This window comes from Pistacia vera, unplaced genomic scaffold, assembly GCF_008641045.1.
Source record: "Pistacia vera cultivar Batoury unplaced genomic scaffold, PisVer_v2 Contig93, whole genome shotgun sequence".
NCBI lineage: Eukaryota > Viridiplantae > Streptophyta > Magnoliopsida > Sapindales > Anacardiaceae > Pistacia > Pistacia vera.
Window position 1 is genome coordinate 1,638,099 of NW_022196812.1, and position 14,347 is coordinate 1,652,445.

General features: G+C 33.6%; 1 protein-coding gene across 2 annotated transcripts; it reads left to right on the top strand.

The window, feature by feature from the left end:
- Positions 1 to 9,576: 9,576 nt before the first annotated feature.
- LOC116120258 (ankyrin repeat-containing protein ITN1-like) lies at positions 9,577 to 12,767 on the top strand. Of its 2 annotated transcripts, none has more exons than XM_031406207.1 (7): positions 9,577 to 9,644; positions 9,745 to 10,275; positions 10,436 to 10,585; positions 10,943 to 11,074; positions 11,179 to 11,232; positions 11,328 to 11,743; positions 12,109 to 12,767. In XM_031406207.1, exons 1-7 carry the CDS (start codon positions 9,620 to 9,622, stop codon positions 12,583 to 12,585), a joined length of 1,785 nt encoding a protein of 594 aa, XP_031262067.1. In that variant the 5' UTR covers positions 9,577 to 9,619; the 3' UTR covers positions 12,586 to 12,767. The 2 variants fall into 2 exon arrangements, with proteins under 2 accessions (XP_031262067.1, XP_031262068.1); XM_031406208.1 differs by having other exon boundaries at positions 11,463 to 11,743.
- The last annotated feature ends 1,580 nt before the right edge of the window (positions 12,768 to 14,347 follow it).

A 14,347-nucleotide genomic window follows, 5' to 3' on the forward strand; every position in this document is an offset into this window, starting at 1 on the left:
GTAGGGTTTTTAAGAAATTTAAAGTTTTCTGTTTTTTTTGATAATTAATATGTTTTTCATGTTCAGGCTGTGGAAAGTTATGTCCATTCATCCTTTCAAGATCAAAAAAATTCATTCAATAAAACTCCTAGAGAAGTGTTTACGGAAGAACACAAGGTTTAGTTTAAAGAAGGTGAAAAATGATAAGGGTACTGATTCATCATGCACTCTTGTAGCAGCACTATAAACACAGTAGGTTTGCAGCGCTTTTCCTGTACCAGGGGCAACAATAATGACGGCATACCCAATTTCATGACGAAATACCTTTCTAGTCTTTGCTATATCAGATGCCCTTGCATTCATTTCTTCTACCCGCTTCAGTGCTAATGTTCTTGGAATCCTCACTTGACATTACTCAAAGAGGATTTTTTGGAGTCGTTGCCAAGGAATTATGGTTGCCTTATGACCTTGTTCTTTTCAATTGCAAGCATGGTGGTAGCGTTTGGTGCAACATATTACATCGTTCTTTCAAACCCATGGAAATTGGTTATCATTCAATTGCCTCACTTGGTTGTCTTCCGTCCGTTATTTGCATGGATGCAGTTTCCTCTCTTGGTCGATATTTTATACCCTTAGGCCACTATTCGCTTTAACCGCAATTAAGCAACTGAGGATGTATGACCATTGTAATTATTCTTCAGGAGCTAAACAAGGTCTTTCTTGTTTAACTATATATCTTATCAGTTTCAATTTCTTCTTATATTTATTGTAATAACACTTAATTGATAGTTATTATAAACTGATAGAAACGTTGAACTGAAAGCAGAACAAAACCAGAGCACCACATTACAACCAAACAGAGCAGCCTAGTCCTTAGCATGAATTTTAACTTTAGCGGTTTAAAATTATACCTCATCTGTGCATAACGCAGTATTGGTTTCAAATTCATTCTTTAAGCACTTACTGACTTTATCTTAAAAATTAATATAAACAAAAACCAAAAATCGTTGGAAAATGTCTTTTAGCTCAAGACTAACTAGGAGAATTGAGAAGAAAAGTGTTTTTGAAGACAAGATACTATTGCTTCTCAAATTTGCTTATACAAAATGGTTGGGTGTCACCCCTTTTTAAAGCTCAAGGGCCTAGTTAGTGAATTCGTTCGCATCATTTGCAAATTTCCGTATGTTTCAAACACTCCATATTTCACAACTATATGTCTCAGACATTTTATTCACTAATTATCCCGTGTCAAAATTGTGCCCAACTTTTACAACGTATTTTTCACCATTTGCTATATCATATCCGTAAAATTCTCATACTTTTTTTTTATCATACCTGTATTTACCTTTGCATTTGAAATGTTATATTGATTTAACTATGTGTTCCATGAAAAGTGTTAAAACCAAGATTATATTGTTATATTTTTTAAAACGTGTTATTAACAATATGCCGTATTAACCCGTATTGTATTTTTTCTGTATCTAATTTTATGACCGATTTTTTACAAATTTATTTTTACTACATACATACCTGTAAAATTTTGTACCTTTTTTTTTGGCCGTACCTGTTTTTACTACTAGACTCAAGGGAGTCTTCTCCCTCCCAAGTCCCTTTACCAATGCCCTAATAAATATTGTCTACCACATTCTATAATTAATAACTGCCTCCAACTTTCTAATAATGAGATATTTTACAAGATATTCTAGTCACAACCCAAAGGTAGGCTAATACATGGTCAAATATGGGGCTAAATACATGGGTACAATATGGGCTTTACATTGGGCTTAGAAGAATATTAAGCTAACAATTGACATGGGTCGAAGTGATAACCCAAATAGTCTTGGCCGAAATAATTTAATGTTCAACATAATGGCTTTGTGATCTTAGGATATAAATAGGAAAATTATAGTTATCGAAAAATTACACCGAATGTGTCATCGAATTACGTGGTAAAATCTTGACCGTTGATTAATATTATGATAATAAATAAATGGTCAAGATTTTATCACGTCATTCGGTGCACAAATTTGTTGCACACCCGTCGATAACTGTAGCATTACTTATAGAATAAATGGACATCAAACTAATAATCTAATACTACTTAAATTCGATGTGACTCATCCAGTTTAGGAATAGGATATAAACCACTGACTTCAGCCGAAGTTCAAATCTTCAGAAGATTTAATCAACTTCTTTATTTTCACGTGATATTGGAGTTCCACCAGAAGTTTGATCTTCACAACAAATTGATCCCTACTTAAATTCGGTTTTGAAGTTGAAGTTTCTCCCTTTTTCTCCTCTTTTGTAAAGAACGAAAGAGATGATCCTTATACCAGTATAAATATATATATATGCGAAACGAATTTATCCACCAGAAAAGCCAGCTAGAGCGTATTGGAGTACATGCAGGTAGAAAAATAGCATAAATCATCAAAATAAAACATAGAGAACTAATTATGGAATAAAGTACAAATAGCATTATGTTCTTTGGTTATTTCATTCTTCAACTATCTTTTCCCTTTTCTTTTTCTTTTTCTTTTTGGTTTTCTTCAATTTGTAGGGACAGTTCCTGATTATCCGAATTCCATTTGTCTAGAAATCCCCACACCTGACTGTTTGTAGAAAGAAAATTGCAACTTTGATTGTCAGAAGAAATGAACCGATGCAAACCATTAAGAAGAAGATTCATTAGTTCATTAATTAATGAAATAGTATATCGCTATGTTTCTGGAAAATCTGGAGGAAAATGAAAAGGCAATTTGGAGAAAAGGAATTATATATGAAAGTTGATGAAAGGCTTCAGTCTGCATATATATATATATCGTTGAGCAAAAGCTCACCAATTAGAACAAACACTATAATTGAATTAAGCAAATATAAGAGGGAAAAAACAAAAGAATTTGGTTGCTGAGCTGCGTAGATTAATCTACTGAAAAGCAGCAGAGTTAAAGAACTTCAAAATCTTTTACACAAGGTCTATTAAATATTAAAAATGGCTCTTTAAATACTGATTTTAACAGAAGTTCATTAGTTTGTCCTTGACACCTATTGAAACTTGTCTTCCCCTTGGTTTGTTCCTTCGTTTTTTGAATCTGTGATTTGACTGTCACAATACAAGGATAGGAAATCACTTACATGGAGCAAACGGTCAGCAATGAATAAAGTCCGCGGTGAAGCTGAACCCAGTGCACAGTCATGGCCCTCCGAAAGAGAAAGTAAGTTAAATACACACACACACACATATATATACATATGTAAGAGTCCGAATGACCATGATTATTAGTGTCCTGAGAAATTATGAATCTCCTTTGTTCTTTTACTGTATATAACAAAGTCGATTGCTTCTAAAGCCTATATATAGTATTTTAGCATTAAGTATCCTTAAATGCTTACGCTCTCAATAACTAATAGTATTTGTGTCTAACAATTTACAACTAACAGTTAATCCATCGAGGGCGGAGATTGAGATCATGTCGTTGCTGGAAACTATTCAAGGCTTACGGCAAAATGATTGGAAAGGTGTAGAAGATTTCATACTCCTAAATCCCACTGCCTTGACCAAACCGATTAAAGTATTTGATTGGAACGTTTTTCACGTAATCATAGAGGTTAAGTGCCCCCTCTTGGCTTATCGAGAAGCTCGTATCAGTGTCCCTCCACACACACTAGAACAGTTGACAGATGAAGACGGCGAATCCGCTTTATTTGGCTTCTTTATACGGTAATAGAAAGGCTGCAGAAGCCTTTGTGGGGTGAATTATCATTTGCCAAACAGACAAACCGCGTTGGTTTACTTCCAATTCACACAGCAGCAAAATATGGCCACAAGGAGATAATCAATATTTACTGAAAGTGACAACTGCTCCCCTGGATGACGACATGGCGTTCAACTGCTTATAGATTTAATCACGTCTGGTCACTATGGTAAATGCAATCCTTATAGATTATAAACTGGGCAATTTACATAACATCCATATTTGTCAACTACATTTACAGGTGCAGCTTTTGATTTATTGAAGAAATATCCAGACTTAGTTCTAAAACAGAGGACGAGAAAGAGTTTTAGAACGCTGGCTAATAAGCCCTGGCATTTGCAAGTGGTAGTCAGTGGGGATATTTGCAACAGTTAATCTATCTGTACGCTACTCTCTATCATCTTCTTTTGTTCTTTATCTTTAGTTTTATTATAATAATCTATTATAATTGAGGAATTTCAGAAATCGTGGCTAATAAGCTTTTGCATCACTTTGCAGGTATTCCTGTGCAAGAAGAACACATATATTCCCAGGAAGTGTGTTAGAGATTAGAAATCAATATGAGAATTCAGAACTCTAAAGATCTCTTTTTTTTGATGTATCCGTCGACATATCTTTCCTGCATTTGGTTTGTGGTATCTCCCATCTAAATTTATTATTAGTTGAATTAAATTTATCCTCTTTTCAATTCTATTAACTTACGATTCTAATTAGAAACTGTATTTTTTTTTTTTTTTTTTTTTGGTTATATCACAGCTGTTTGTTGCATGAATTACACCTTATGCTTTGGCATGCCATTATGACTCTAGGTAATATTAAGCATTCAACAATTCTAATTAGAATGACACTTTAAAGGAAACATTCTTTTGTTGAATTGGTTGAATTACGTTCCAGGAATCAAACTCATCCGCGATATAAGTTAATGCACAAGCAACCGATGAAATGTTAGATTGATGTGTCATGGAGGGTTATTTGGAGTACTGAGCAGCCTTGAAGTCATTAGAGTCCCAATTCTTACAGCCGCAAGATTGGGGATCGACGAGATTGTTCGTGAAATTCTGGACGCCTATTACTATTCTTACTGCTTTTGGGACGAAATGGTCATGCTATATTTCATATTGCAATAATACATCGCCAAGATAAAGTCTTTAGTCTCCTAAATAATTGGACTTATTTTTGTGGGATGGAAAGCAGCCAGCAGGTTGAAAAAACTGACAACTATTGCATTTGACTGGAAGGTTGGTACCTCAGATCAAGTCCCTGGAGCCGCATTACAGATGCAAAAGGAACTAAAATGGTTCAAGTGATATATCTTCTTTATATAGCTTGCACTAACCGTGCAATAATCACAAAGATTAAAAGCTATTTATATTTGTGGTGTTGTTTTATTTTATGCTATTTATACTTACATTGTTGTTATTTTGTTCTCAGGCTGTGAAAAGTTATGTGCATCCATCCCTCCAAGAACACCGAAATGGATCCAATAAAACTCCTAAAGAAGGGTTTACCAAAGAACATAAGAATTGGTTAAAGAAGGTGAAAAATGGATGAAAGAACTGCTTCATCCTGCATTGTTGCAGCTGCACTCATAACACTGTAGTGTTTGCTGCAGCTTTCACTTTACCAGGGGGCAATGACATGACGGGACCCCTATTTTTTTTTTCTAAGAAATCGTTCAAGCGTTTATCATATTCGATGCGCTTGCACTCTTTTCCAGCAGTGCTTCTTTGCTGATTTTCATGGGCATCGTCGCTTCACGTTATTCAGAAGAAGATTTTCTGGAGTACTTGCAAAGATTTTTATTGGCCACATCGCTTTACTCCTCTCTGCATATGCATGATGATAGCCTTTGGTGAAGCCATGTTCATGATCCTTTCTCATAAATGGTTCAACTTTATCTACCACTATCCTTTGTTGGTTGCCTCACAATGATCTTTTTTCAAGGCTGCAGTTTCCCCTTTTGATTGAAATGTTTAATCCACTTATGACGTAGCATGTTTTAACCAATACAGTAATAATATGTAACTCTCCTTATGTAATACATATGCAATGTTCTTAATTTGCTAATTAAGTTACAATTTCTATGTTTTTCTTTAATTCAATAGACTTGTTTCTGTAAGCTACTACGTATATTGTATGCAGTTTCTATTGATCACCTCCTTATATACTTTGTTGCCGCCAGCCGTAATAGCCAATAGGATAAGTAGTGCACCAAAATTACACCTCCTCAATGGCCAAGGAGATAACAGACCTGGTCATCAACTTTCAACTCAAAATCCTTTCAAGTTAAAGCCTACACTCTGGGAAGGGCATGGGTGAAGTTTTTAATAAAGAAAAAGTTGCTTTGTACATGTGTAGGGATTTTGCACGAGGACTTTTTCTGCAAGGGATGAGTTTGGTTAGTTTCGAGTCAATTAGCTTGACCCACTAAATATGCAGTTGTGGGTAAATGTGAAAGGAAGCTTGTGTTATGCATATAAACTTTCTAATTAATTTAACAATCACTGTCGTCTTTGCAGCAGCTTTCACTATACCATGTGTACAAAGAGGTGAGATACCCATTGCGCTTGCGATCTCTTCTCTCCACTGCTTCATTGCCAATGTTCTTGGCCCCTCACCTCCGTTACTCAGAAACCGATTTATTTTCTGAGTCCAAATTATGGCGTTCTCACCATATGTGTGTATGGTAGCATTTGGTGCAACCATTTACATGTTATGTTCATCCATGGACCAATTTGTCTTGCTTGGTTGATCCCTGACCTTATTTACCTTGTTGCGTTTCCTCTATTCGTTGAAATTTACTAATCCACTTATACATCAAGCTTTTCAAGCATTAAGTAAATTAGGGTGTAATCTCCATATAGAGACGATTTGTCCCTGAACTAAATAGGGCTGGTAAATATTATTCCACTCTTTAAATATGATTATTGGTGTGCAACTTACTCTTCTTGGGTCCTTCCTTTTTCTTTTTCTTTTTAAATATGATTAGGAAAGGTAAACTCCCAGAGAAACAGAGTACAATAATACTGTTTTCTAAATAATAAGTGTTGTTCGATAAGGTTTAGATTGAAATTTTTGTACCTTCTATACTCTCTCATATAAAACTAAAAAAAAAATTATTATCAGTAGTTTCATCATACGGCCAGCCACGCGATGGTCTGCTGCCATATCTGGTGGTACGCTCTGCAAAGTGCTCCATCGGAATGTCTTTCAACAATCTATTACTCTCCTGACTAATTTTACAACTATACAAGATTATGAAAAACTAGTCAAGAATGATTTATGGAAAACATATATTTCTTGTAGACTTTTAGTATCCTCTTATAGTTGGAAGAGGAGCTTTTTAGCTCAAACTAATTAGGAGGAATTGAGAAAAGTAAGCTCCGTTTGGTTCACAATTGGGTGTTTTTAGGAAAAGTTTTTTGAAAAAAGTAAAAAAAAAAAGTTGAATTGGGCGGGTATTACGATGTGATTTATAAATATAATACCCCTTATATTTGTTTCTTAACAAAACACCCCTATAATAAAATCTTAAAAGTTAACAAAAACACCCCCACCACCCATGTCAAATACGAACAGCCGGCCACTACCCGCCGAGGTGCCGGAGTTGCTGTAACAAAAACATTAAATATTTAAGGTATTTATTGAATTAACAAATTTAGGGAGTTTAAAAAATATGAATAAGTTGAATAATATTGTGAGTTTTTGGGTATTTTACTGTTTAACTTTTTGGGAATACTAAAAGTAGTATTCCAATTGACAACCAAACGGAGCCTAAGTGTCTTAGAAAGAGGTCACAATTTTGTCTGGTACAAATGCTAAAGGTCACCCCCTTCATAACTAATATATACCCTAATAAATACATCTACCACTTTCCATAATTAATAACTACATAACAGCTCACTAATAAATGAGATATTGTTATAAGATCTTTCTAAGTACAAAGCCCATTATGGTTGGGTTAGATATATGAGTCAAATATAGGTTTTACTTGGGCTTAGGAAGAAATATTAAACTACAATCTATAAGCCTGTTTAATTGATAACCCAGAATTTATTAGGCCAAATCAAGTTTAATATTCAACATATTCGGCTTCGGCATGTTCTTCGCCCTATATATTTTTCCCTTCGCTTTCCAACGATGCAGGATGTGAGTATTAATATTTCTTATATTTACAAACTTTTCATTCAGTCTTTCTATTTTACGTAATCTATCAACTTCTCTGGTCTTTGCGTATTTCAATTTTGTCTTCCCTAGCTAATCATGGTTTTGAAACTACAGATAATAACATTATTTTAAGGTCTTCAAAGATAAAATTTAAGGTCTATATTAATTGTATTCACTTTCTCTATCTAATCTACGGCCATTGACCCCATGACTCCGTCTACGGCCATTAGAGGGCCTGCTAGAGGCAGCCGGTTGCGTTCTTTGAATAAAAAACATTATATATTTATATATCTAATTTTGTATAGTGAAATCAAATTAGGCATATATATAAATATTAATTAAGACTTGTATTTTTTTTCTCTCAAATCTATCTACATATAATCTCTTTATAAATTTATAATAAATTGTTTGTTATCGATACATGACACTTTGTCGAATTTCATTTCAATAATAATTTCAGGTAATACTCTCTCTTAAATAATTCTACCTATTTGTATTTTCATATGTTGTTACTTGTTATTGGTATGAACCACGTTAATCCTTTTTAATTTTTTGTGAAGGTTAATAATTGTGATGATTTTTTTTTTTTTATGTTTTTGAACCAATTTACGCGTATCTCAACTAACCCTTCGAGACTTTAAACTACCGATTAGGTAAAAGCTTCAGTTACTACTCCTATTATAACCAGGAGAACTCAAACTCAGGATCTCTTAAGTATCACTCAAAATTCTTATCAAACCACTGCCCACCAAGAGATAGTTAATGATTCCATATTATTGTTTTCTAATTAAAATATTGAGATACTATGTATACAGTCGGCTCTTTTTCGCAACATTTAACATATATCAACAACAAACAATCCCAAAAGTAACATATAATATATTATATATATATAGAGAAGAGAGAGAGAGAGAGAGAGAGAGAGAGAGCTTATGAATTGTTATATTACGTATCTCTTCTTTTATTTTATTTGCTAGCTTATTAGGCTGTCCAGTTTGTGGGGACATATTCATAGTTTACCTGAATTCCTAACTTAATTTTTAGTTTAAAAGAGAATTGCAATTTGATTGTTAACTAAGAAATGAATAGATGCATTAAAAATTTTCAATAAATTGATGAAAATTGTACTGAGCTTGCATGTTAAAAAAAAAAAAAAAATGGACTGATATTTTCTTGGATGATCAAATGAAAAGATGGTACAAATTATTGAAAGCTTAACCAACAGATGCAAATGGCATCTCATTATTAACCTATGTTTAAATTACAGCTTGAATTGTTATCTCATAAATAATTTTATTGGTTAATTAAGTCATACATATTTTCGAACTGTGAACATCAATTTATTTGGTAAGAAATATTTCTTCCATATATGAAATTCTACAAACCGTAAAAGAGAAGTACAAAGAAGGGCAAAGCAAAGCCACAGAGATAAAATTCAAAAAAAAAAGTGCCACGTGATGGATGCATTTCAATAAGATAAAAAAAATAAAATAACTTACCAGGTTTTCACTCAAAGAACAATAAAAAATTCCAAAAGTTTTATGTTGGGGGAAGTAAGGTATTGCCTTCCCACAACTCAAATTAATTATTCCAATTCTTCTTTACGAATTGGATGAGGTATTGCCTTATATATACTTGAAAACTGGTGCAATGTTTCTCTAAAATTTTCACTGATCAGCGATCACTTGACCAGCAAAAGTTAAGACAAAATAACATACATGGAACTTCTTGTGAATTCAGAAGGTAACTTTACTAATTGGTTTTTCTCATTCTATACTTTACTGATGATTTAATGTCTAATATAGCTTGCACTTTATATTACCTACTTTCTCAATATATACAGAAATGATGAAGAAATTGATAGCGGCTGCAGAAGTTGATAAGGAGAAGTTTGTTCGTTACTGGCCATTACGCAGAGCTATACAACAGGATGACTGGAAAGCTGTTGGAGAATTCACTAGAGATAATTACCCGCAGGTGTTCACGGACAAGATTTCCGAAATTTCTTCAACCTTTTTCCACGTAATTGTACTATTAGATAATGACGCCGCAATTTCATTGTTGCGAGAGAATGTACCGAAGTTTACAGAATCTGTATTGGCAAAAGATGCTAGTGGCGCGACGGCTTTATCGTTAGCAGCAGCTCTTGGCAATAAAAAAGCCGTAGAAATCATTGTAAATTCTTGCCCTGATTCACCAAACGCACTTCTAAGTATGGGGCCTATGAGCAATATCCTTCCAATTCATTTGGCAGCAATTTTTGGACACGAGGAAGTAGTTCAATTTCTACTTCCACGGACTAGATTACTAATAGAAGAAACACAGAACCAATTTCTGCTGGTTCTATTTCTGCTCGGTGTTTCTAATCCATTGGGTTAGTGCAATTTAAACCTTAAATATGCGGGATATCTTTTTTTCACTTAGAACTATTTAATTTATTAATTATATGGCATAGTCTCATAGTTGACCCTTTTGGCTTCTTTAAACAATACATTGTTGTGCTCGCTGTGATTTTAGTTTCTCTCTATGCACAGGTATAACTTTTCGTGTATTTAAGAACCAACTGCGCGATCGTGGTTTGCATCCAAAGCAAAAAGAGTGGATTTTAGGAACGCTGGCTGCAAAGCCTAAGTGGTTTAAAAGTGGGAGTCGGATTGGATTTTTGCAACGCTTCATCTATAGTTGTTAGTATCAAATAATCCCGCTATCTTTCACTTTGTCAAATCACATGTCTAATGCACCCACATATCACATAATCTTCTCATTATAGTCTAGGTTTATTTTTAAAAAAATAATAATTAATTTCTTTGATCATTTGCCACCAATCCTTGAAATTTGAGGGTGGTTCAGATTAAAAAAATCAAGGATATTTCCATCCAAATACATAACCCATGTGTTTTCTGACAGTTTATTGTTGAAGAAATTACTTTTGAGTTTCAAAATTACACTAGTAGTGTTGAAGTCATAGGAAACCTTATCCTGCAGTTCAAGTTGTATCCAACATAAAGATGCCTAAATTTCTCACGAGTATGTATTTGCAGGCATTCCAGTGAAAGATGATAATATGCCTTCCCCTCAGGCCGAAAAGACCGATTTCCAAAATCCTGGAAGTGTAGATGGAGACACGGAAATCCCCAGACAGATATCTGAGATATCTGCTAGTACTTTTAATAGTAAATCTCTCTAATAGTTTTGCCTTTCATAATTTTCCGTATATAGACCACGATAATTGACCTTTCAAAGTCAACACTAAAAGCTATTTGTCTATATATATCAGGTGGAATGCGCCAAAAATTGAAATCTATGTTCTGGAATGTCCTCATGCAGCTAGGTAAGGATTTTAATGGTTGTGTGAATTTATTTGACCAGGTTCTTTAAATAAAATTAATCTTCATTTATAGACTTGAGTTCAATATATATATACAGCCCCATGCATCAAACGGATACATGATGAAAAGTTAAATCACATGCAAGCGCTTGAAATTGTAAGAACAGTGTGTGGGGGAGTTGTTTGGGACTTTGAAAAAGCTTTAGAGACATTAAAGCAACCAATCCTCATAGCTACAAGATTGGGAATTTTGGAGATTGTCGAAGAAATTTTGAAGGTGTATGATTCTGCTCTTTTTTTCGTTGACGAAGCTGGAAAAAATGTGCTGCAGCTTGCAGTTTTGAATCGTCAAGAAATAGTTTTTGGTTTCATGTTAAAGGAGGCTGGGAAATTTTTGTCACAGTACATGGACAATGATCTTAACAACATCTTGCACTTAGCCGGAAAGTCGTCAACTTCAAGTAAAATAGCAGGTTCAGTATTGCAAATGCAGCGGGAGGTGCAATGGTTTAAGGTGATTTATATAAATTTGAGTAGTCTTTTTAGAACTAATTAATTACTTTATGTCGTCCCAATCTTCTTGGTACTATTTTACAAAACTGTTTTGTGCTTAATAAATTTAAAAAATGTGAAAGAAGAAGAAGAAAAGTATACATTTGATATCGTGTAACATTTATGATTTTATTCAAAACATAAACTAATTTCACTCTTCAAAAGATTTATATTCACATAAAGCTTTTTCTGTATTATATTTCCTTAAAAACTTTTTCACATGATATTCTGTGTATGTGATATATTAAACGCAACATTAATTTATTAGATTCAGATTTATTAAACTATCCATATATGTCTAACATTAGATGTAAACTTTTTCATCAGGCTGTGGAAAATTTTGTGCTTCCATCCATGCGTGAGATGAAAAATAAAGAAAGTAAAACTCCTAGAGAAGTATTTGAGGAAGAACATAAGACATTAGTTAAAGAAGGTGAAAATTCGATGAAGGGGAGTGCTACATCATGCTCGGTTGTTGCTGCACTCATAATCACCATAGCATTTGCCGCCGCTTTCACTGTACCAGGAGGAGGCACCAACACTAAAGGACCGGCTTTTATTATTTTCGCCATATCAGATGCGCTTGCATTCGTTTCTTCCACTGCTTCAGTGTTAATGTTCTTGGGAATCCTTACTATGCGTTACTCGCCAGATGATTTTTTGAAGTCCTTGCCAGAGAAGTATCGGCCAAATCACCTTGTTCTTTTCTATTGCAAGCATGATGGTAGCCTATGGTGCAACGTTCTACATCAATTGCACTCATCAATGGAAATGGACTATCTTCCCAATTTCCCTTCTTACTAGTCTCCCAGTGACCTTATTTGCAATGGTGCAGTTTCCTCTCTTGTTTGAAATGATCTCTTCCACTTATGGACCTAGTATTTTTCCATCAAAGGAAGGAATAGGGAAGTAATTCTCTCTCTCTCTCTCTCTCTCTCTAGATATATATAACAACAAGTTAATTGTTCCTCGTTTAATAAAATAAATTCGACTTTGTATCAAAATTTGACTTCTGTTTTATAATAAATTCATTTATTAGCTCCTATTTAATTAATTTTTATACAGTACTTCAGTAACAAAATGAAAATCAGATTAATTAAAGCATTAATTGTAATGAAAATATATGGAGAAGGAAAAATGGGAGGTTTTGCTAGGCAAGGTCAGTGATTTTTCTCATTCTCTATAGATTGATCAATATGTCAACACATGTAAAATTCTCAAGTGGGTATCTAAAAATATCCGAATTTAAGATCTAGACTTAAACTACAGTTACACGCAAGATTCATTGTTAAAAAGACAAAACTATTCGTATAAACTCACATGCAAGAGTTGATCATTGTTAATATAATTAAGATTTGAGTAATGTTAAACACACAAAAAAATCTTATAAATGTTTATGTATAAAGTGATGTGTCAAGAAATGAACGAAAAAGTAAATAAACTCATCATATTCACTCTTCCTTTTATTTCCTATAACATTTTTATCGTTTAGTATTATTGTTAAAGATTAAATATCCCAATTCAAAAATCAGAGCTATTGTTAAAATATATATGGAAGTGCTGACCAGATCAAACAGTGCATTTTTAACTAGGACTATATAAAGTCTTCCATTTAATTTATTGTGTGGACAAAACAAATGGGAAGAGAGTGGCCGGCGTTACGTTGACAAGCAAAGAAGCCTTAACCATACGCCCATACAGAAGGGATAAGATTATCTCTTGCCTTTTCTAGCAGTTCTATTGTTTAATTTGTCGCTTAATTTAATTTTCTACCACAACATTTCTATCAAACTTTGGAATTCAATTTGCAAAATTTCTAGAAAGAGAATTTATTTACTTGGGATAACTTAAAAGATCTAGTTGAGTTGATTTTTATTTTTTTCTAAATTCCTCATAAAGCAAGATATAAATCCAAGGTCTAATATTCATTGTATTCTATTTTTTTTATTGGTAATAGTTACTTACAGTTAGATAACTGGATGATGTAAAGTTATATAAACTCTACATATCCGGCATTGTACGAAAATAGAAATCCACAAATTCCATTAATTAATTAATCAGAAAATTTCATAGCTCGGAGAACTACAAGAAGGCAGAGAATTAATATGATAAGAAGAAATTAACAATTTATAATTTCTTGGCAATCTTAGCCAGTGCCACCAAGAATACCCTTAAGCTTCTTCACAGTAGCATCGTCAAGGAATGTAGTCTGCTCCACCAAAGAAGAAGCTAAGTTGTTACCAAACAATGCAAAATCAAGAATTTGTAGTCCAGGGTCCGGATTGTTAAAGCTCACAACAGCAATTTTGATAAGACCAAGCAATTAACTTCATGTTAACATAGTTTTTTGTGCTGTCCAACTTGTATTGTAGAGAATTGACAGTCTGATTTTTGGAACAATAAGATGATTTGTACATGATTAACAGATAATGGAATTTATAGATTAACAAAAACAGAGAGCTAATCATGGTTTTGTAACTGCCCTTAGTCTTTTCCATTTCTTATTCTTTGTCTTCAGTAGCTAAATATGGTTTTGTAACAGCAGATGAAATATTATGCAGAAAAT